Source organism: Dissoconium aciculare (assembly GCF_010015565.1).
Source record: "Dissoconium aciculare CBS 342.82 unplaced genomic scaffold K489scaffold_3, whole genome shotgun sequence".
Lineage (NCBI taxonomy): Eukaryota > Fungi > Ascomycota > Dothideomycetes > Mycosphaerellales > Dissoconiaceae > Dissoconium > Dissoconium aciculare.
This window is the reverse complement of record NW_022984953.1, coordinates 1,600,729-1,623,442: the sequence shown is the minus strand read 5'-3', so window position 1 is coordinate 1,623,442 and position 22,714 is coordinate 1,600,729. Positions and strand designations below refer to the sequence as shown.

Sequence of the window (22,714 nt, the reverse complement as noted above, 5' to 3'; positions counted from 1 at the left end):
CATCACCGCCACCTCCCTCCTCAACGGCTCCTCCAATCAGCCTCCCCTCCCTCCCGCATCCGCACCTCCACTCCAACGCCCTTATCCGCTCGTCAAATCCTCCACCTCTCCAGGTCACAGCGCCGCCGCAAGTGTCAGCAACCTCAGCAGCGCCGTCAGCAGCGACACTGAGCCCGGCAGCTCCTCCCACCACAACACGGCCGCCCCCACCGCGCTGCCCTCCTACGAGCGCGAGATCCGCCACCGCGAACGTCGCGAGGCCGCCCGGCTGGAAATCCAACAATCCGTCGAAGCGGCGCGCGTACGCGAACTAGCCAAATCCGCACAGAAGAACGCTTCCGGAGCGAACGGCTCCAGCGGAGGAGGCAGCAACGGAGGCAAAATCCTCGTCGGAAAACTCGTCCCGGGTTTCAAGAAGAAAAAGGAGAAGGAGGCCGCTGCGGCGGCGGCGGCGGCAGCAGCAGCCGCGGAGAAGGAGAAGGAGAACGGCGTTGGCTATTAGGTCCTGGGAGAGGTTAATGGAAAGCAGTGCCTTTGACTTTTTGATCGATTCTCGGGTGGTCATGCTGCGATGGATGTTACTCCGGCCTTACGGCTTTTATTTTTTTTTACTTTTTTATTGACGATGCATGACGACGATTGATGACCGAACGATGATGTTTAGGATCTTGCGGGGGGGTTTTCTTTTGATTTTCCGACGACGGTATGTTTCGGCATGGCACTGGCTCTTTGGCATCTTTGCGATGGTGGCGGTGCTGAAAGTGGGAGGCATGGTGAAAGGAATCTGGTGATTTCGTCTCTCTCAGCGATGTTTATTGCCGGATATGATGTTCGCTTCCAAGGCATGCAGCCCGCTCTTTTGGGAGACGAGTTCTGGTTGTTGCCCGACACTCAGCAGCAGCAGCAGCGTGCCTGCTCGGAAGGCGCTGCGCCACTCTATCTACAACATATTTATACCTCATGATGTATGTAAATGTGTGCATTAGGAAGGGAACGCAGCTCTGTAGACGAAAAAATGTATGTGTATGGAAAGAGAAAGGCAAGAACTCTCAAATCTCATGGATGATGAAGGCACGCCGTCATCGAAAAGGTTGTGCCCAAATCGGTATTTTCGCTAGCAGCACATCCATTTATCTACACAGATGCGGATCGAAGCTCGAGAGAGTGCAGAAGGAAAGATCAACGTTTGATGACGACCCGAACACTGAGAAATGATCTCTGTTCCCACAGACGATTGTTGTCATAAAATGATGACATCGAAGAAAAAAACAATCGTACTTGATGCAACGCTGACAATGAGGCTTGCACTTGCAAATAGGGCCATTCCTCACGATTCCGGAGGATTAATTAGTGCCTCTCTCCTCTCCGCTTGAGGGAAAACACCGCCTGTTCCCCTGGAAAAATCCCTTGCCCTGAAGAAAAAATAATCCTGTTCCGGAGAAAACGGAAAAGTTGGGTCCTCAGGCGTGAGAGGCTCATTTCTTGCCTTTCTTGCCCTTCGCCTTGCCGCCACCGCCCGAAGCATTGGTATCGACGCTCGCGGCGCGAGAGTTGCCATTGGGGGTGCCCTTGACGCCATTCACGGCCTTGTTCTGTACCGGGAGAGACATGTCAGTGGTTTTGTTCATTAAGCGCCAAGTGTGCCATGATCTGAGGAGAAAGGAAAATCATCTCACCTTTGCGGTTCCGATAGAAACGCGGCCTTTCTTTTTCGCAGCTCCGTCCTTGTCTTCCTCTTCCTCTTCCTCCTCCTCGTGTGCGCGTTTGCCGTTCTCCTTGCCGTTCTCTTTGCCGCCTTCCATTTCACGTGTGACAGTAGTGATGAGAGTCGCACCACGTCGACTGAGTTCCTGAGGGGTACGCGAGAGGAAGAACCAGTCGAAGCGGAAGAGTGGGCTCTCACGGATTTCGTCGCGGATCTTCTCGTACAGGCCTTCCGTGTCGAGGCCGTGTTTGTTGAGCATGACCAGCAGGAAACGGTCTTCCTCTTCAGTATAGACCTTCTTGTTCGTGGTGCTGACGGTGTAGTTGAGCTTCAATTGTTGCAGAGGGACCCGGTACATGGCCATTTTCTTCTTGAGCAAATCGCGCTGCTCGATGACCCGAGCGGCTTTCTGCTCGCCATCCTTGATGGCCGCGATGTGCTTTTCATGGTTTGCAATCTCCTTGTAGCGTTTCCAGAATACCTTGGCGTATTCCTTGACTTCTTTGGCATCCTTCGAATCAACTTCAGTCGCGATGCCTTCGTAGTCATTTCGGCCGTATTTGGCGCTGCCGTTGATGAATTGTTGGAAGTCACGTTTGTTCCACTCGCCAAAACCACCTTCGCCAAGCTGCTCCTTCTCTGCGATCTCTTCTTCAGTCAAGGGCTCGGCCTGATCAATGGTACTCTGCTCTAATTCTTGGTCCTGCTGGCGTTGCTCGAGGGTATCCTCATCTCCATCTGCCAACGGTGCTTTGATACCGTTCTCCTTTCTGAACCATGCAGTCTCCCTCTCCTGCAGATCACCGAGCCTAGGAGAGAAGAATTGGTAATCGTGCATGGCCATCTGTCGAGGAGCTCGTGGAACTTTGGGCTTGGGGTCCGGCCGAGGTCCACCAGTCATGAGCGCGTTTCGGTAGTACTTGTCCATTGAATAGGATTGCTCCTTACGCTCACGTTTGGCTGGATTGATCCAGCTGAGACCAATCTCTTTCTTCTTGTTGATGAAACTCTCACCGTTCCACTCATACGCTGCACCGGCCTCGGAGGTGAACTTTTGTAAGTCATCTAGACCAAGTTTCTCGTACTTCGAATTCATCTCTTTGGTGCGCTCCTCACTTCGCTTGAGGATCTCATCAAAACCACCATCTGAGAGGTCCGTCACTTTGGTGCCCTCTTTGGCTTCGAAGATTGTCTCTGCTCCATGCTGAATCATGCCGAGCAATTCATCCTTGGAAGAGTTCTGCTTGGCCTGCTGCTGAGCGCGACCTTGTTGAATGACTAGTTGATCAAGACGAAGTTTCTGAGCTGCACGCTCCAGCACCTTTTCTTCAATGGCGTTCTCTGTGACAAAACGGAAAACCATGACCTGTTTCTTCTGACCGATTCGATGGGCACGATCCATGGCTTGCAAATCGGCCTGTGGGTTCCAATCGGAATCAAAAAGAACCACAATGTCGGCTGTGGTCAAATTGATACCCAGACCACCGGCACGAGTTGTGAGCAAGAACAAGAACTTCTCGGAACCCTCTTTGTTGTAATCGTCAATGGCTGCAATGCGGTCCTCATGCGCCGTGGAACCATCAATACGGCAGTACTGGTAGCCGCGGAATACCGAGTAATCCTCCATGATATCCAACACGCGAGACATTTGAGAGAAAATCAGCACACGACTCCCTTGGGCTTTCATGCGCTTAAGCAGGTTATCGAGCATGACCATTTTGGCAGAGTTGTCAATGAGATGTTCATCGGTCGTGTATGGCGGTCCCGGCTCGGCACCATCGAACAGGTATGGATGGTTGCAGCACTTTCGCAATTGCATGACAATGTTCAACAACCGAGTCTTGCTCTCCTTCTTGCCGTTGGCGCCGTTGACAGCATCGATATCCTTTTCCAGGATGTTCTTGTACCATTTGATTTGCATGTCGCTCATGCCAACGTAGAGGTTGATCTCCTTCTTCGGTAGCAGACTCTTTTCGACATCGGCCTTGACACGACGAAGCAGGAAAGGTCGTAAGACGCGGTGCAATTGTGAAACGACAGTATCCTGATCCGCATCCTGAGCACTAAACCACTGATCAAATGCCTCGGCATCACCAAAGACATCAGGCAGCAGGAAATTCAGCAGAGCCCACAGTTCGTGCAGATTGTTTTGTAATGGTGTTCCGGTGATGAGCAAGCGATTACGCGAGTTGAATATTCGAATAATCTGTGCGAGCGACGATTCTTCGTTCTTGATACGATGTGCCTCGTCAATGATGATGTATTCCCATGCGAACTTCTTGAGATGGCTCTTTTCCCGAAGGATCATCTCATACGACGTGATGCAGACGTCAAATTTTTCGTCCACCAACCGCTCGTTGATCAGCTGGTGACGTTCTTCCTTTGCACCCTGAAGCACAAGCACGTTGATCTCCGGAATCCATCTGGCAAACTCGCGCTTCCAGTTGTCAAGTGTTGACTTGGGCACGACCACGAGATGAGGACCGGTGATTTCTTGAACGAATCGCAGATATCCAATGAAAGAAATGGTTTGTAAGGTCTTCCCCAAACCCATTTCATCAGCGAGAATGCCTGAAATACCATTCTCATGAAGACTGATCAGCCAATTGAGACCAGCCACCTGGTAGTCTCGCATTTGACCTTGGATATAGCTTGGGCTTTCCCGGAAGATTGTCTGTGCCTGTTCGCCTTCTTGTTTGCCCTGTCGAATGAGATCCGCGTCTTCTTCTTTCTCTGTACGTCTCCGCCTCTCTCCTCCCGCACCGCCTTTTCTTTTATTTCCAGCAGCTGTGGTCTCCTCCCCCTGGTCTTGACGGTCGATCTCGGCCATGATGTCGCGAATTTTGGGGTTGGGATTCGTGTCAATAAAGTGACGAAACAGGTCAGTCAAGCCTAACAGGTATCGAAACCGTCGGATTGAATCATCCTCTTTGCTTTCTCCCAAGCGATCATGCTTTTTGCCAATGATGCTTTTCCGCAGTGCATTGCCTTCCCATCTTCGTTTACGACCATCCGGATTTGATGCATCCCCAGCAATACTGTTGACAGTCCCGGTTGGGTTCGACTCGGAATCTGTGTAATCTGGAGTGTCGATGTCCATGTTGTCCGGTAGGCTTGCGTCGCCTGCGCCGAGAGCATTTGATGTGCTCATGGTGGTGATGTGATTGCGATCGTGAAACTCACACGCAAAGGAAGAAGTCGCGCTCAGCAGCTGGCAATGGCTCGACTGCCGGCCAATTATCTTTCGGACGCGTCTTCAGCTCGTTCACCGAGATAGCGAAGAATCCGCGACTGTACAAAAGTCCGTTGCAGTTAGCGATTGCGCTTTAACTGCGAGATGGTGAAGTTGTTGGAAGAGAACGCAGGCAGACGTGTGTGGGGAGTTCATTCCAAGAAAGGACTTCGGCTCATTCATTAACTTAAGGAACATACATAATATCTGCCGCGCGATTCATTCAAGCTCGCGGCGCGCGCAGACGGCCCGTCAGGAATATGACGCGTTTAGCCAATCAAAGGCGTGTCGCCATGAACCACTTGGGCCTGAGGCTTCAGAACCCTAGCACTTGTCTGCGGAGGGCACCCCCGAGAAAATGTTCGGCGATTATTATCACCAATAGTGGCTTTGGAGGGGCAGGCAGGCCTCAGTGTAGCAATAAATTCATGAGTCAGGTAGAATTGAATGATCGAACACACGACACTCTCAGACAACGGCACGTTGATGTGACTACAAAAGATAAACTCGACTCGTGATATAGCGTTGACTGCATGAGAACACAAAATCGTGTGTACAATTGAGATCTCCAGGTTTCCACATCGAAATGGCGGATCTAGCAGTCGTCGATGCCCCGCCTGCTGCCAATGAGGATAAGAAAAACGAACAACAACAAATTGATCCTTACAATGTTTCAGGAGGAGTCGATGAGCACGGAAACGTCAAAGCAATCGATTATGATCGTTTGATCCAGGAATTCGGCGTGCAACCGCTCACAGAAGAGCACCTCAAACGATTCGAGCAAGTGACAGGAAAGCCCGCACATCGGTTGATGAGGAGAAAGTTGTTTTTCTCACATCGGGACTTCGACAAGATTCTGGACGCGTACGAGAAGCATGGCACTTTTATGCTCTACACGGGTCGAGGACCCTCCAGTGGGAGCATGCATCTCGGACACACCGTCCCATTTCTGTTCACCAAGGAATTACAAGAACTATTCGATGTGCCGTTGGTCATCATGTTGACTGATGATGAGAAGTATTTGCACACACGCAATAAGAACAAAGGGACGCAACCCAAGGGTAAGGCACTGGAAGACTTCCTTGCCTTTGCACACGAGAACATGAAAGATATCATTGCCCTGGGTTTCGATCCGAAGAAGACATTCATTTATACCGACTACGAGTATCTTGGAGGCCACTTCTATTGGAACACTTCCGAGTTCGAATCGTTGGTGACGCTCAATCAAGCCACAGGGGCCTTTGGATTCGGCGAGAGCACCAACATTGGGTTGATCGCCTATGGCGCCAAGCAATGTGTTGCAGCATTCCCCTCATCGTATCCCGATCTGTTCGGCTACAAGGATTACCGTCCACCAGAGTTCGACCAAGCGGCGAAACGACGGCACAAGGCGTTATCCAAGATCCCCACCCTCATTCCGTGCGCCATCGACCAGGAGCCATATTTCCGCGTACTGAGAGATCGCTGCGAACGGATGACGGACCCGCATCCCAAGACATGTCTGATCCTCTCCAAGTTTCTCACGGCCTTGCAAGGACCCGGAGGCAAGATGAGCGCATCCGATGAGAACTCGGCGATTTTCATGTCCGACACGCCCGCACAGATCAAAAACAAGATCAACCGCCACGCCTTCTCAGGAGGAAGAGAGTCCCTCGAAGAACATCGCAAACACGGAGGCAATCCCGATGTCGATGTCGCGTATACCTACCTCTCATATTTCTTGGAGGATGATGCAGAGTTGGAAGGAATCGCGCAGAAATACCGAAGCGGGGAGATGCTCACGGGGGAGATGAAGGCCCGTTGCATTCAAGAGCTCCAGGCCTTCGTCAGCGCGTTCCAGGAGAGACGCCAGAAGGTCACATACGAGACCATGCGGGAGTTCACTCGGCCCCGGCTATTGGAGTACAAAGGAAATCCGAACCCGACCCAAGCGAAGTCCGCCCCGTTGGCGGAGAAGGGGAGTGCCGGCGATGAGAAGCCGGCGGCTAGAGAGGATGGCAGGGGCACGAAGGGAGAGCGCAAGGCCGCGAAACTGGCCGAGAAGCTTGCAGCGAAGGAGAAAGAAAGGCTGGCTCTGCGACAGCGGACTGATGCCGGTCAGACCGAGGCCGAGCAGACCGCGCCCGGTCCGACAGGGCCCGAGACACCTACACAGGATCCGTAGAGGAAAAGGAATCAAATGGGATGTCCACACTGATCCCTTGTGGTGTATTCCATCATGCCCTGCTCGTCGTGAATCCGAGTAACGTGTAGCAGGACACGGCACCTCATCGGGAGGAACATCACAGCCACGTAGAGAGCAAAGGGAGGTCTTCCCCAAGCCACCATCGCATGCGACCACAGCAGAGCACAGTACATTACCAATCCTCTCTATGCAATTTCGCCGTACATTTCCCGACCACGTGCCGGAGAAGATATGCCATGTCCAGATCTCGGCGATCAGATAGAGTAAAGATCTCCCATCCCTTGGCATCCGCAGCAGCACAAGGTGAGGAGCTGTCCGCCGGGGCCCGCAAGGCTGAGCTTCGATGGCGAACCACTTTTGACACAGATATATTACACAGCGATCGCCACTGGAGGGGATAGATACAGTACTGTAGCACGTAAGTAGTGAGTCCTTGAGAGTGCGGGAAAGGCGGCATCGCTGTTCCGTCGTGATGATATTCCCTGTATACACAGACACGTGTGCCTGCGGAGATGATGCTGATGAGCATGGCGGTGCTGTTCCGCGTGTGGGCCTGCCCGTATTGTTGATGTGAACCGTGACGCGCAGACATCAGAACCCGGACGGATTTCTTTGCCTGATGCGGTATCGCATCGAGGATGAGTCTGGCCCGGAGGAGATTTCATACTGAGGAATGCTTGGCTCGCGTGATGTTTACGCGGGTGATGTTGTAAGGTTGGGCGCATACAAGCCGTGCTGTGGTCGTGGTGGTGGTAGTGGTGGTGGTGGTGGATGCGGAGGCGTGTATTCATTCATGACGTCGCCGCGATCTTGGGGTAAGATCTTCAGGGAAAGCAAGACGAGGCGAATTTGATTACATGCCCTACTTGCCCTAGATGGAGCACCAGACAGATGCGGTTAACAACAGCGCATCAGATTGGTGGCGGGAGCCCAAGATTTGATGAGATGCCTTTGAATGCTCTATCATTATCCCACATTACTTTATACATGTTGTGCATCGTGTAATGTTGGTACGACTGTCCGCGTCTGCTGCATTGAACATCGAACGGAGGAGAGCCAGGGTGCGATCGTGTCATCGATTGACGTCAAGTGTTACCAACGCTCAGGACGATGTTGTTGTTGTTGTCGTTGGTGGTGGTGGTGGTGGGTGATGCAATTCATCAATCAGCCTGTCCTTCGCTTCCACGTCGATCACTGCGTCGGGGCACAGTCCAGTATGCAGTCAGCCTGCCCTTTTCGACCAGCAACTGGGAGTAATAATGACAGAGGGGGATTGGACCTGGTGCGGGATGTGATTAATAAACAGATACATAGTGCAGGTATATACTGTACATAAAAACGACACACAAGCGATGTGCGTGCAGTGACCTCATCTGACCACACACGTTTTCTCCCGCAGCAAAGTGCACTGCCACCCTGCGAAACCCACCGCTGCATGCAATGGATCCTCTTTCTCGGCTAAAAGACCGATCCTGTTGGAGAAATCTCGTACTGCTAGGTAATGATGGGACGGTTGGCGCCAACACCCAATGTCCCATCGCGCCTCTCATTGGCGCTGTCGCTACCGGCCGCCCTTCAGTCCGTCTTGGCACCCATCCCGCTTCCTCCAGGGCGGTCATCTCAGTCATTTCCCTCTTTCCTCGCCGCGGGAGAAGGTCTTGGCGGACCACGGGAGAGGATGGCGGTGATGACGATGATGATGGCGATGGTGGTGATGCAGGGTACTTTTCTTATTAGGTGCCTACCTAGATCAGTTTGGTCAGTGTGGTGTGGGTGGACACCAGCAAGGCGGAGCAGCAAGGAATTTAATGTGGTGGTGACACACTAGTCAACGACGTTTGTCTCGTGTCACACTTGCTCGCCCCCCGGAAGGAATGCGATGCGGTCATATATACCTTTCCCTTCTTTCCCACTGATCGGTCTGTCGCATATCCCTAGACACTCTCACCACAGTCCAAACATCCTAAGGTGACATATCGCACCTCAAGTTGAACATAATCACCATCGCGTCAAGCGCAAGTCACAATCAGCAACACCACATCAACGCGGCGCGCATAACCTCACATCACACACGCCCATCATGCGTCTACCACAAGCAATCATCTTTCTCCTCACCCTGTTCACCACCGTCCACGCCTTCACGCTACCGTCGCTAGACGACTTCACATCACCGGCGAACGAACTCTTCAAGCGTAAAGGTGGTGGCGGTGGACGAGGAGGCGGATCATCCTCGTCAGGCGGATCATCCTCATCGGGCGGATCATCCTCATCTGGTGGTTCCTCATCAGGAGGCAGCTCGTCCGGCGGGTCGCGCGGAGGTTCCAGCGGCGGAAGCACCGGCAGCAGTGGCGGCAGCACCGGCGGCGGCAGCGGCGTCCGAGGACCCAGCTACGGCGGCGGAGCGTACTACGGCGGCGGTGCCAGAACCCCATACCGCGCAGGCTCTCCTTCCTCCGGCCGCGGCGTCCCCGCCGGCCTCCTCGTCGGCGGAACCGCGGCGCTCTTCATCCTCCCCGGAATCTGGGCCTACAGCGTCTACAACTACCCGTACAGCCGACCGTGGTCGTACTACAACCAGACCGCGAACCGCAACGAGACCAACCCGGTCCAGTGCCTCTGTGAGCAGTACTCGGACTGCGGCTGCGACGAGGACAACACCGACCAGGACTACATCAACGCCGTCGCGAACAACGGCAGCATTGCCCGCGTCGGCGACATCAACGGCACCCAGACGCTCGTCATCAACGGCACGATCCCCAACGACACCGACTCCAGCTCGGCGTCGGGCAGCTCGGCGTCGGGCAGCCCGACCCAGTTCAACGCCGGCCTTCGCCTGCCTGTCGGCGGCGCTGGCGGATGGGCGCTCGTCGCGGGTGCCATCGCGTCTGCTCTGTGGGTGTTGTAGAGGAGGTAAAGAAGAAGAAGACGGACTGAAAGGTTCCTCTCCGCCGAGAGAGCGAGCACGCATCTGCTCAATCGATGTACGACTATTACGATACCCTTTTCTTTCTTTCCCTTGAGACGGGATGATGATGATGACGATGATGAAATTCCTTCTCTCTGTCACCAAATCAAATCATAAGATATCTATTTCCATAGTGAGAAAAAATTGCATATTTCCTCCAATATGGAATCTTCTTTCCAATGTAGCAATTGTTTCACCTACGATCGTATATCCCGGCGAGCACCTCCGCGTGCTCTACAGGTGATACAACAAATGAATCTCTCCCCTCATCATCGCCTCCCAAGCGTACTGTGTATGCCTCCTCCCTCAAACGCTCACAACAACTGCCCCAGCACGGCCCACCCCGTCACCAACTCCCAGGCCTGGATGGTGAAGAGACAACTCCTCTGCCAGAAGCCCCGGAACCTGGTCTTCCCGAAGACGACGAAGAGCACCATATTGCACAGGCCGACGCTGCCCATGACGGACGCGAGCCGCGCGTACGTCTCGTTCCCGTCCGCCCGGCCCGCCAGGATGGCGGAGATGTTGCCGCACGAGAAGGCCGTCATCGCGCCCAGGCTGTGCCACTTGACGCTGCCGTCCGCGTGCTCGCGCTCGCCGCCGGGCACCGCCGCCACCAGCCAGATGCCCGCGCCGTAGGCCAGCGCGGCCGCGGCGCGCGCGGCCGTGATCCCGTCGCGGCGGCCCGTCGCCCACAGGAGGGACAGGTGCCCGATGAGGAACAGGACGGATTTGATCTGGAAGTTGCGCTTCATCGTCCCGGCGCGGGTCGAGTGGGCGGCGCGGTTGTGCGTGCGCTCGTGGAACGGGTACGGCACGGCCAGGTCGCTGGTGAAGTTCGCGATGTAGCTGTAGCTCGGCTTGTAGCCCCTCGTGACGTAGTTCTCGATGACCCAGAAGAGCGGCGGGCTGATGAGGAGGCTGGCGCAGGCGAGGCGCGAGGTGTACGGGTGCAGGGTCGGCTGGAGGAGGGACATTGCGATCGGGAGGGGCGGAGGGGCGGTGGTGGTGAAGTGGGACATCGTGGGCGGTTTCTTGTTACTTTGCAGGAGAGGATGACTGATGGGTTTCGTGTACAGTTGGCAGAGAGGTCTTGAGTCCTTCTTCACGGATCTTGGAAGATGCGAAGGTGCTCGATTCCCTTCTTGGATGGAAATGTATATATCGGTGTCGTCAGGTCCCAGCGAACAATACGATACGAGTCGTCTTCAATGTATTTCTCGAACACAGCCTTCAATCGCCAGTCCCAATTGTATATTTTGATCTGCAAAGAACTGTGTTATACTAGAGAGGACACGAACACACGAAGTCAACAGAAGGGGAGAGTCGATCGCCTCGCAAGTAGCTTATCGATAGCTAGGGTAGCTAGACAAACACGACACGCCTGCATGTATGTATGGGCGCGCGCGCAACCACATTTGGTCTCGAAAGTTGCGCTGCGTCAAACCCCAACTGAGGCAGCCCTGCCGAGGCACACACAGCAGTGCAGTCCCACCAGAAACCAACCAAATCAAGACAATTCCCGCGCCCGCCCGCCAGCCCGATAGAGTTGATTAAGCTTACAGGAAATGTCCCGCGTGTGTGAAAGTTAATCCAGGAACAGCCTTCGAGAGCTGCTGCAGATGCGGAGAAACCACAGAAGAAATCTAGATGTCGGCTCAGGTGTGCAGTGCTTACCACGGTAGACACGACATACATAGTCCATGTTTGGGATTGATATGTGTGGCTTTCCCTTCTTGTTAGTCATTAGCCCGATGTCACAGAGAGTATTTCTGCTTGTATCCATATCATAGTTGATGAAGAGTCGTGGACAGAGAACCGATTTGCAAGATGGAAACTTCCTTGGTGAAAGGACGACGAGCAGGGAAAGGACGGATTGGTTTGTAGATAAAAGATAGAAATAGATGCCACAATTTCCGCACACACAGCGCCATCGCTCTCTAAACTAGGGAAGAAAAATGCAGCAACAACGACAACAATTATGTAGCAACAGTACGCGGCCGGTGCGATGATCCTGTTCCCTTCCTCCTGCGCATGGCAAGTCTTTTGCCCCCCTCGCCTCTCTCTCTTACGGCCCCGAGATGACCGTGGCGGAAAGAGAGACCGCAAGGAGCCGCGCGGGCAGGGAGGGACAGCACCCACCACCATCGCCAAACCAAAAAGCAGACCGAAAAACAATTACAATATGGCTACAATCTAAACTGATCCTCCTCTTCCCCTCCCCGAATCCTCCACTCCACTTTCCACGTCCGGCGGCAAAGTTGGTTGATCTGTACTGAAGTTGCGAGCGAATCGAACGGTGAACGGGCAGTCCGCGCCCAACCGAAAACGCAGAAATCGAACAGGTTGGGTCTTATTCGTCGAACATTCGGCGTCGAGAGAAGGATGTTTTTGCGAGGAAAGAGACAGGACCCAAGGAGAGCGATGAAAAGCCACATCCCCTCCTGCCCCTTCCTCTGATCAATCCCCTCTCACTTGTACCACGACGTCGCCCTCGCCCTCCTCTCCGCGTTTGGTGGACGTTTCCCGACCAATCGGCGAAGATCCTATACCTCGCCGCGGTCCTTGCCTCGTCGTCGGAAAAAGTCCATGACGCGTCGGGTCGCGCTCGAGGAGCCGCCGTGGCCGTGGTCATAGCCCTCGCCGAATTTCCGCTGTTGAGGACGGAGAGATGTCTGGGAGCGGAGGTTGCCGTCGTTGTCTTCGTCGTCGTTGTTGGTGTCGTCGTAGCCATCGTCATCGTAAGATGCGGGCTCGTGGTGGACGCGGGTCGGGTAAGCTGCCCCACCGGCGGATACTGGTGGGTCCTGGTAGAAATGCTCGTGAGCATCGCTGGTGGCGGGGTTGAGTCGGCTTGAGTTGTAGCCCTCGTCCCCTGCGAATGGTCGGCGCTGAGAAGGCGGCGTTGTGCCCCTGAGTGAAGCATCCTGTGCGCCCGGAGTTGCGGGAAGAGCTTTGTCGTACATCGCACGTGTCGGCGCTGCTGCGGATCGACCCTGAACACGGTTTTGCTCGCCATCGTAATGGGCGGGTGCTCCAGAATCAAGAGTACTACCACTGGGACTGCGTGAACCTTTTTGAGGCTGTACACCCTTGCTCGGTGGGCGGCCGTTTCTGGGAGGTTGCTGAGAGACATCGCTTTGCCGTTGACCGTCATCAGTGTTGGATTCGTAGCCTTGTTCTTTTCTGCCTAGGATACTGTTCATGCTGAAGTTACTGGGAAGAAGAGAGAATCGGCGCGACGATCGCCTGCCCTGCACGCTCGAGTCACGCTCGCGACTGGCCTTGCGACTGAAACCAAAGCTCGGCCGGCGGCTATCTGTGGATGGTCGTGATGGCGCATCCTCGGAGGCAATAGGAGCCTTCATGCTGAGTGGAGGGTATCTGCGATCTTTCTTCTCGCTGGGAGGATCTGACAAGCCTGCAGGGTCTTGCTGCGATACTCGTTTGGTAGAGCTGCGATTTAGGAACTTGTCGGTGATGCTGCCCAATGTGCTGCTTCGCTTGTGACCACCGATACGACCAGCCGCGAAGTTCGGAGCTGGGCCCGAGAAATTGTTGCTCACACGAGTTGGTTGCGTCTGACTCGAAGGTCGTTGAGTGGCATCGATACCGCTCTGTTCTCCTGGTGCTGGATTGGCGATGATATATCCAGTATTCGACTTTGGCTGCGAGAAGGACCCTTGCGCATTCGCGTTTGTTTGCTGAGCCACAGAAGGTTGGCTATACGAATTGCCACGAGAAGGAAGACGGGTAGTCCCACCAAGAGCACCACTTGTGTTTGGTCGTGACATTTGTGTCGCCGCTGTCCCACTGTAATTTTGCAGGGCCTCCGATGTCGAACGCTGGTCTCTGCCGCCTCTGGACGGCGGCGGCATGCCTCCATCTTGCCTTCGCTGCGATTGGGAGACCTCAACTGGTCCTTGACCCTCAGGACGCACTCTAGTCTTGCCAACCACGGGAGAAGCTGCTGTAGCACTCGCACCACCCACGCTGTTGTTGCGGCCATTCGAAAATGGCGGTACGTACTCCAGCTGGACAGTATTCCTTTTGTTGTCCCGGTGCTGTTGCTGTTGCTGCCGGCGAATATCACTGGCTTCCTCACCGCCAATACTGGCAGCGGCTGCATGACGTGGCATATTTGACGAGCTTTTCGATTCTGAAGCTGGCATCCGAGTGCTGGGCTCCCTGACCGATGCACTGCGCGAAAGATATGCAACATCCTCTTGCTTTTCAAGGCGTGTAGGAGCGGCTTCACCCTCACTCTTGATGGTGCTGCCGATGAAGCCAACGACGTGGGTATACTCGCTCAACCAGCTGTGTCGAGCCACCTCGAACAAATCCGCTCTCTTTCTTGGATCGGGCACCAGGATGCGCCGAAGAAGATCTCTGGCATGAGGCGTGACATATTCTGGGAAAGTCAGAGGTGTGCTGACAATGTATTTGTACAACAAGTTGATGTTGTCGCCTTCTGGGTTGGCTGGATCGTCGTCGAATGGCAAGTATCCTGCCAGCATGGCATACTGTAAAGAGGCAAAGTCAGAATGGTTCCCGCAATCACCAATAAGATATCTACTCACCAAGATCACACCACAGCTCCACACGTCAACTTTCCGGCCAGTGTAGAGACCATCGCTAACCACGAGCTCTGGCGCTGCATAGCAGGGACTTCCACAAGAAGTCTGCATGAGGTCGCCGCGACGGTATGTCCCTTCCCTACCATCCTTACGAGCAATGATCTTGTCCAACCCTTCTCGCTTGACGTATGACTTGTCGTGCAAATTCCTCTCAATCTCTTCACCGAGCTCATCATTAGGATCGAAAGTGTTTGCAAAACCAAAATCAGTAATGATAATATGCTTATTGCGGTCCAACAGCAAATTCTCCAGCTTCAAGTCACGGTGCACAATACCCTTTTTGTGTAGATAACCAACACCGGATACGAGTTGCGCGAATAAGCGCCGAGCTGCTGGGTCCTTCAGATATCGATGATTGAGGATGTAGTCGAAGAGTTCGCCTCCGGAAGCATACTCCAGAATGATACCCATATGTCTTTCAGTTTCGACGAATTCATGTAGGCGAACAATGTTAGGGTGTTGCAGTTCACGCAAAATGGAGATCTCGCGATATATCTTTGGGAGTCGCGTCGTGTTGCCAGCCAAGCTTTCCTTGCGGATCAGCTTAATAGCAACTTGCACTGTCGAGTCCTTCTTCCAGCCCATCTTGACTTTGCCGAATTCGCCCTCACCAAGAGTCTGTCCAAGGATGTAATCTCCGAATTTGACCTCTTTCCGAGAGACTGGAGCCAGCCTCAGATGTTCCTGACGACTTCTCTGGGGTGCAACAGGAGCAGGCTGGACAGGGCCGCCAGTGGCGTCCAACCCTGGGATGCCAGCAGTGCCTGGCGGTTGTGGCCGGGCCTCGGCCTTGCGCATCTCCTCACGAGCGATATCAGCCTGCGGATCATCCACCACTATGCGGTTGATGATAGCACTGTTTTCTCTAGGCAGCTCTGTACCCACTGGCACCTGTCCCACTGCTGTAGCTGATCTACTCGATGTTGGCACAGGTCGCGTCCGTTGGCTTTTTGCACTTCCTGGCTGTTGATCCTCTCTCGGCGACCGCTGCTCTGCACGCCGGCGATCTGACTCACTCATTCGATCATTTTCACTAGCGTATTCTCCTTGTGACTGTGAGGTTCGCGAATAGTTTCGCGGGTCATTGGCCCGTGTCGAGGTGGTTTGTGTAGCGCCAGAGTGTTGGGAACTCGTCCGAATGGGAAGTGAAGCCTGCGGGAGTGATGTGGGTGTGGTCTGATCGACAGACTGGTAATGATTGGGGCCCGTCGAAGTCTGCTGAGCGCGTGGAGTCGTCATGGTCGCGGACGAGGGGTAATGGGAGTGTTGAGGCGATGCTGCGAACGATGCATTGTCAAAGCTCGTTCGACCTGCGGCTGCTCGACGCGAAGCACTGGGAGACGCTGACGACGCGACGGCGGAAGTAAAGCGGTCGCGCGATGCTGAAGGCTGAACGGATGGCGATTGTTGTTGTGGTTGCTGTTGCTGAGACTGCACTGCAGCTGACGACATGATCTGACAAGACGCGGTGCAAGCTGTACGTGTGTGACGTTGGTCGAGTAAAACGAACCAGATGCACTGCTCTATACGCGCAGTGATAAGTAATTGCTCTTGGTATTCCTGCAGTGAATACAATGAAGACGCGCTCAGCAATGGTACGCCTAGTAGATTCGGAACTCGAGGCGAGTCTTTTCCGGTCCAGTGAAGGACTGTGGTGGTCGGCGGAAGCGGACGCAGCGAGAGCGATTGGACAGCAGCGACGGTGGTGGTGGTGAAAATATGAGAGGTGAGGACCTCGACACCGGCACGCGTTCCCAATCGGCTCGCCCGATCACGTTGGGCGAAGATGGCAGCGACGTCCGAACGGCGATCACGGAAAGACAGAAGGAGGAAGATTCAAGGATGAAGACGAACCTGGCTGTCCAATTGACCGACTGAGGACTGACTGGCTACGTCGTCGTTGACGCGAGCGTGTTTGAGGAAGGCGCTGGGCTCGGGGTGGCACGTTCACCGGGGTTTGTCTCTAGGCCAGTCTGGTGGTGTGTGTGCGCACTATGTGTCGTGGTGGTGGTGGTGGTCAAGGATTGTTTGGTATGGGATTATCCTAGCCGGGCAAGAGAGGGACTTACCGCACCGAATCAAGCCTGCCGCCAGCGAGCTTAGAACAATGCAATTACCTAGGCGTCTATGCACAAGACACATTGGACGGTATGTTCGCATTGGTGGATAACAATAAGTATATTTATTTGCTCTATGCCCAAGACAATGCTTGCGATATCCACAATGCAAAAGCCGCCAAGTATAGGTCGAATGTCATCATGGTACGACGAGGCGGCAGCCACTGCGATACCGACTGATCAACATGAGATAGACCTGATACGAGTAGGGCCTCGGTGCGCGCGAGTGTGTGTGGTGATGGTGTACTTCCTATACGGCCGAACAACCGCCAGGTCTGCCATCGACAGTACCGTGGGAAGTAGCTGCGTGGATGAGATGGCCATCACTTTGTCCTACAGCACGAGTTGCGAGCAATTGTCACTCTTTGCTTCACTGAAAAGTCCTGTCGTGCAGCTGATGAAGAATCTGTATGCCGGCTCAGAGCCGATCTTTGATGGCCGAGCTGAGAGAAATTCATGATGATCATTTGCCGGCCTGTACCCACGTGCAAGGCCAATCTCTCCTGTTGAAACACAGCATGGCGCTTGTCTGATGCTGTACACACAGCACATGCAGTGTTGACGATGGATCCCTTCGACAACTGTCATCACCACCATCTGGGCCACACGACAACATCGTCTAAAGTCGAGTTAATCGACCTCAGCATGCCTGGCTCCCATAGCGGTCTGCCAGCTCGCACTCAGGCAAAAGAAATCGCAGTTCACTGCCCCGATGCGTGCTTACTATTTCTCCATCAGGTACAGTACATGTACCAATGCAGGTGTGTAATTTCCTGTGCGGGCGGGTGGGCTGAACAAATCATTTCTTGCGACAAGGCCCATGCGCTCGCTCGGCCCAACTGCTTGCTCACTTCCGGGGCTCCTTGATGCCCATCTCGGGCGTTTCGGGTTTCAGCCTCCACGAACTCCATGTGGACAATGTCAAGGATGTAGATATAAATATCATACTACATGATATTGGCATGATCCACCTGCTCGTCGAATCACCGCCTGTGAGACAGAAAGTTCTAACCTAGGTATTGTTGCATATCCAGTTTGTGCGGGAGCCGTTACAATTTTTCGACAGGTTATGCCCTGTGGCGCGGTCGCCAAAGGCATTATTACTGCTCGTGCCTTTGTCCTTCAATTTCGCAGATGTGTTTCCTCCTCACATTCCCGTCGGCCAGCGCCAACGTCGTGCGGGACGATGGGGTAGACTGCGGCAAGCCCTCTTGACGAGGCTAACCTAGTTGATCGGTGATCCATGGAACAAAGAATGTCTTGCATATCGCTTCGGGCCGGAGGAAGCCAGGGCAAGGGGAGACCTTGACAGTAGCGATGAAACTACCGCGGCTCTGGCTTCCAACTCCGTTCAGGCACAAAGAGAACCACAATTATAATTGAACCGATGCTTGTCGGATGTCGTCCCGGCTGCCCGATACATCACGATGGCCTTCAAACTTATCAACCTAGCCAGACAGTGTTTATCATTTGCCAAGGGAGAGCAGACTCATATGCGGCAATATGGTTCGTTTCGCGCCATTGCCACGAGAGGGTTTGTCGTGCGCAACGAAGGCGTATGACGATGAATTCATATGACCGTAGTCAATCCCAGCTGCGTGTCTTGGGAAACGTACAGTGGAAACGATATCGCTTGCCGTCGGTAGTGATACCACATGACTACAAACCCCTTCGGTGCAAAAACGCGCGTTATGAAGATCAATGTGCCTTCCGTGTGGTTGTCGCTGCGACAATCACGCATGATGCGGTCTTGACAGAGTGGTTGGTTCACACGTCTTGTGGTGAACTTACGTGCTTTGCTGCAGTGTAGAGGACGTGCAGTCTCAGATCACGTTTCGTATGTATGCCGTCACTGTCTTGACAGAATCTTCGCCCAATCAACGGCTTCATTAACATCCTGATTCTAGCAAGGCGAAAATATGGCAAATTGTAGAAATGGTAATGAAGTCTCGATGTTGAACCAGTAGATTATGTTGTCGCGTGGTTTGCTTGTGAAACTGGCTGTTGCTGCCTCAGGATGGTGGAATTCACGTCACAGGAGGGCAAAGAGGCGCTGAACTGGGGCCAAAAGCGAGCTCCACGCGACATCATAGTAGAGTGCCTTTGGCATCTGCCCGCACTCAATTGTTCAAGTGGCATAGTCGCTGGTTCTTGAGCCTCATCTCATATTCCACTCCACGATAAATATATCACGAACAATGGATCAATCACGGGCCATTAATGGTCTTGCTCCTTTCATAGCCCTCGCAAAGTCTGCAAACTCACCTCGTGCGGCCGCCGACTTGGTGACTCAAGCAACATCAGCAGCCAACACCTACGTATTCGCAGCGCTCCTTGAACAGCCAAACGTAAAGGCGTTGGTTAGCAACGAACAATATGGAAAGTTCCACACATTACTGGAGATCTTTGCATGGGGCACGTTGGAGACATATGAAGGTAGGCTGCAAATGGCGCAGGAGTATCACTCGCGCAGAACTAACGGTATCAATGTGAAGCAACCACTGATCTACCTCCACTTTCGGACGCTCAACTGCAAAAGCTACGGCTGCTCTCATTACTCACAATCGCCTCTCAACGCAAGGAACCACCCTCCTCATCACCATCCTCGGCCTCAAATCTCAGCTACAACTCCCTCTGCACACGCTTGAGGCTGGAGTCCTCCATCGAGCTAGAACAACTCGTCACCGAAGCGATCTACAGCGATCTCGTCGTCGCAACCCTCAACCCCGCCCTTCAAACCGTCGTCATCACATCCGTCGCTCCACTGAGAGATCTCGCTCCGGGCAGCGTCCAATCGATGATCGACGAGCTCGCCGCCTGGAGCAAACGCTGCAGTTCCGTGCTCGCAGATCTCGAGGCGGAGATCCAAAAGGTTAAAGATGAGGCGGAGTTGCGCGCGGGCCGAGAGGCGCGGACAGAGAGACAGGTCAAGGCTGCGATGGATGCGCTAGGCAGAGCTCCTGGCGGTCTCGCGGGTGGTCCGGGTCAAGCTGCTTCGATGGAGGCCAGATTGAGTAATGCGCGTGCGGCGAGGCGGGAACAGGGTCTCTTGCCAAGTGACGATCAAGATGCGATGGATGTCGACGGAGGAGCGGTCTTGTCTGGGGCGGGCAAGAAGAAGAATGGAGGTATCATGGCACAACTTCAAAAGGGCGCTGGACGGTGATGACTATTGCACGATGACACGATGTACGAAATGATGAGCCTCCATGAGTGGCCTTCATGGCATGGGAGACGCATATGGGTGAGGTAAACAATGTGACATTACTCATAACTCCCTATCTGAGTCACTGTGATTTCCCAGGCTGATGAGGTTGATGTCGAACCAACTTGCGTCTATGCCCGCGGCTGCTTTGTACGCATCTGATCGCAAGGCCGATTCAACTGATACAGGATCGTGCGAGGTTTGCGAATTATCGTCGATGACAAGTTCGAAACATGATGCTGAAGCGCTCTCTGGTCTACTCGACACGTGCGCGACCTCCACAGTCTGCTTGGGTGGGGCATGTATATTTCGCGCATCTGCTGTGCAGTTTAAGATTCTCGTATCTGGTGGAAGTTCGGTTGTGGGAGCACTTGACGCCCTAATTTTGGAGGATGGATCGAACTCTTCTGGCGCCGAGTGATGTACATCTGAAATTCTCAACACCTGCTCGACCACCTTGACACGCTTGCGGATCACATCTGAAGCCGAACTAACGTCCAAGGAAATTGGCTGAACTTCTCGACTCCGCTCTTCTGTTGAGATCCGTTCCTCGGTGTTCGGGTCTGTGGTGTGAGTATCGACCCCCTGAGAGTCATCGCTGTTGGTCCGCTTTGTAGCTTTGCGAGCAATCGGAGCCCGTGACAGCATGTATTGATCATGTCTGCAGAGTAAGGGGGTATCATACAGATGCCCGAACATAAAGCTCATCGAGTGGGCCATGGTCCAGCCCTTTTCGTTGACGGTACATGGGAAAATGTCTTTCGGCTTGAAGGCTTTGATGAGTAGGCAGAGCTCATTGTATGAAGAATGTCGGGAGTATGGGAATCTGATGCGCGATGGGAGATTGTTGATGATGAGTGATGAAGCTCCTGCCTGCTCGGCGACAGATTTCTTGCTTTGTTCGCGTTGGGCTTTTCTCATAAGCACGTTTAGGAGATCTTTGGCATCAAGATCATCGGGGAGCTTGTTGTCGTAGTCGTCACGCTCGAGGACCATCGGCGTACTGGACGTGCCGGATATATTTGACAGCATCTGTACAACCATCTGTGCAATCTCTGGGCACTTGGCGAGTTTTCTCTTACAGAGATCGATTAGCTGGGCGATCACGGCACTGTCGATGGTCTCTAGCTCGACACGATTTTGATCCGTATCTCCATTACCACCACCAGCACCGAGCTCAGCCATGTCTCTGCCGTTATGCCTAGATATGATCGGCGTAATCCGAACGAAGTCTTTCATAATCAGTACAGCCCCAACCATATTCATCTGCAAACTTACTTTGGTCCAAGATATCACACCCTGTTCCTGCCTCGCAACTATGTATACGAGCCTGTGTCGCATCAGCTGTCAGGCAACCTACTTGCAGATGATTGCCGCAATACGTCGATATGAGTTTGGCAGCCTCGACAGCTCTGAGTTCTTTACTTTTCGTCAGTGCAAAATAGAGTCCGTACTTGTACTGGTCGACATGAATTCTAGTGTTGAGAAAGCTAGCCATGGCTTGATAGACATCCTCGTAGCCGAATGTCCAGGAGTCGAAGTAATAGATTGTGTCAGACGGGTACTTGGAGAGCTTCTCAAGAAGCTCTCGTGTGCCATCAGCCTTGGACGGAAAGTCGCGATACGGATCAGCCTTCGATGCAAAAGTCGTATCGAGATAGATCGTATCGATCGTCTTCAGTGGACCACCATTAGACGAACAAACGTATGGCAATAAAACGGGATGTCTCGTCAGAGTATCCACCCACCAGGCCTCGGCTCGAATGTCGCCAGTATAGAGGATCGCCTTTCCATCCCCTTCTATCAAAAACATTACAGCACCGATGCAGTGATTGGCATCGAACAATGTCACGCGAATGTTATTACCAGGCGCCAGCTCAATTTCAATTGGCGTCTCCAGAGGCAACGGTTTCAACAATAACTTCAATTTGGTGTAGTCCCGTTTTCGGACCTCGAGTCGACCATTGGCAAAGTTGACGCGGTGGTATCGCTCTTCGAGACGGAGGACGATCTGACGTGTTGCCATAGAACAATAGACGAAGCTGCTGCATGTTTCAAGCCCGACGAGGTGGTCAGAGTGAACATGGCTTAAGAAATTCGCCAATACTGCTCGCACAGATCCAGTTCTGTTGAATTGATCGATTTGTATGTCAGGAAACTCCTGGACGGTGCCGTCGAAAGTCGACATGGCGATGTGGTTGCCAACATGGTGTTTGGTGATGCAGCGAGATCGTAACGCGCGTCGGCTGTGTAATTCGATGAACACGTCAAATCAGCGCCAACACTCCGCAATGCAGTGCAACCTAATCTCTTGATGACGGATTTTGAGTAAATCAAAGCCAGCACGGCCAAGCAACACAAAGTGATTTCAACCCGGCAAATGGATATGAACCTTGGAAGGATGAAATGCATTCTTCACAACCCACCAACCCTAACGAGGCCCCATGCCCGTGGCTCCAACCAGCGGTCAACGTCAGCGGATCTTCCAAGAAGGTTTGGCAAGCTTGGCCGTATTTGAAACACTCTTTTTTCCCTCGCCAATCCTCATTTTCTCATTGCCTCGTCTTCGAAATCTTGGAGGCACGATCGGGTGTAGAGCTGGACTCTACGGATCAACAGCATTTCGACACTGCATGTTCTTGCGACGGCAGAGAAGGACGCAAGGATC

At 53.5% G+C, this 22,714-nt stretch overlaps 9 protein-coding genes across 9 annotated transcripts; 4 read left to right on the top strand and 5 right to left on the bottom strand.

Moving 5' to 3' along the window:
- Positions 1–1,024: 1,024 nt before the first annotated feature.
- Positions 1,025–5,106, bottom strand: K489DRAFT_377943 (chromatin remodelling complex ATPase chain ISW1). Its single transcript, XM_033604278.1, has 2 exons — positions 1,677–5,106; positions 1,025–1,592 (listed from the first exon to the last, which is right to left on the bottom strand). The coding sequence occupies exons 1-2, from the start codon at positions 4,854–4,856 to the stop codon at positions 1,476–1,478; spliced, it is 3,297 nt and encodes a 1,098-aa protein (XP_033462431.1). The 5' UTR covers positions 4,857–5,106; the 3' UTR covers positions 1,025–1,475.
- A 268-nt stretch (positions 5,107–5,374) lies between these two features.
- Positions 5,375–7,198, top strand: K489DRAFT_156521 (Nucleotidylyl transferase). The gene has a single exon (XM_033599266.1). It carries the CDS (start codon positions 5,524–5,526, stop codon positions 7,099–7,101), a length of 1,578 nt encoding a protein of 525 aa, XP_033462430.1. The 5' UTR covers positions 5,375–5,523; the 3' UTR covers positions 7,102–7,198.
- Positions 7,199–7,394: 196 nt separating this feature from the next.
- On the bottom strand, positions 7,395–8,113 carry K489DRAFT_156518 (uncharacterized protein). The gene has a single exon (XM_033599265.1). It carries the CDS (start codon positions 7,911–7,913, stop codon positions 7,494–7,496), a length of 420 nt encoding a protein of 139 aa, XP_033462429.1. The 5' UTR covers positions 7,914–8,113; the 3' UTR covers positions 7,395–7,493.
- Positions 8,114–8,536: 423 nt separating this feature from the next.
- K489DRAFT_156506 (uncharacterized protein) lies at positions 8,537–9,076 on the top strand. The gene has a single exon (XM_033599264.1). The coding sequence runs from the start codon at positions 8,624–8,626 to the stop codon at positions 8,948–8,950; it is 327 nt and encodes a 108-aa protein (XP_033462428.1). The 5' UTR covers positions 8,537–8,623; the 3' UTR covers positions 8,951–9,076.
- Positions 9,077–9,202: 126 nt separating this feature from the next.
- Positions 9,203–10,027, top strand: K489DRAFT_408059 (uncharacterized protein; the record flags this gene model as incomplete). Its single annotated transcript, XM_033607428.1, has 1 exon — positions 9,203–10,027. One exon carries the CDS (start codon positions 9,203–9,205, stop codon positions 10,025–10,027), a length of 825 nt encoding a protein of 274 aa, XP_033462427.1.
- Positions 10,028–10,401: 374 nt separating this feature from the next.
- K489DRAFT_368557 (uncharacterized protein) lies at positions 10,402–11,064 on the bottom strand (the record flags this gene model as incomplete). Its single annotated transcript, XM_033602964.1, has 1 exon — positions 10,402–11,064. One exon carries the CDS (start codon positions 11,062–11,064, stop codon positions 10,402–10,404), a length of 663 nt encoding a protein of 220 aa, XP_033462426.1.
- Positions 11,065–12,633: 1,569 nt separating this feature from the next.
- Positions 12,634–15,963, bottom strand: K489DRAFT_314393 (Pkinase-domain-containing protein; the record flags this gene model as incomplete). The annotated part of the gene is made up of 2 exons (XM_033601005.1): positions 12,634–14,610; positions 14,668–15,963. 2 exons carry the CDS (start codon positions 15,961–15,963, stop codon positions 12,634–12,636), a joined length of 3,273 nt encoding a protein of 1,090 aa, XP_033462425.1.
- Positions 15,964–19,039: 3,076 nt separating this feature from the next.
- K489DRAFT_304407 (CSN7 COP9 signalosome subunit) lies at positions 19,040–19,788 on the top strand (the record flags this gene model as incomplete). The annotated part of the gene is made up of 2 exons (XM_033600511.1): positions 19,040–19,277; positions 19,337–19,788. Coding segments are annotated over 2 exons (690 nt in total), but the record flags the coding sequence as incomplete, so codon positions are not given.
- Positions 19,789–19,829: 41 nt separating this feature from the next.
- Positions 19,830–22,414, bottom strand: K489DRAFT_334249 (uncharacterized protein). Its single transcript, XM_033602180.1, has 2 exons — positions 21,325–22,414; positions 19,830–21,278 (listed from the first exon to the last, which is right to left on the bottom strand). The coding sequence occupies exons 1-2, from the start codon at positions 22,232–22,234 to the stop codon at positions 20,110–20,112; spliced, it is 2,079 nt and encodes a 692-aa protein (XP_033462423.1). The 5' UTR covers positions 22,235–22,414; the 3' UTR covers positions 19,830–20,109.
- Between the last annotated feature and the right edge of the window lie 300 nt (positions 22,415–22,714).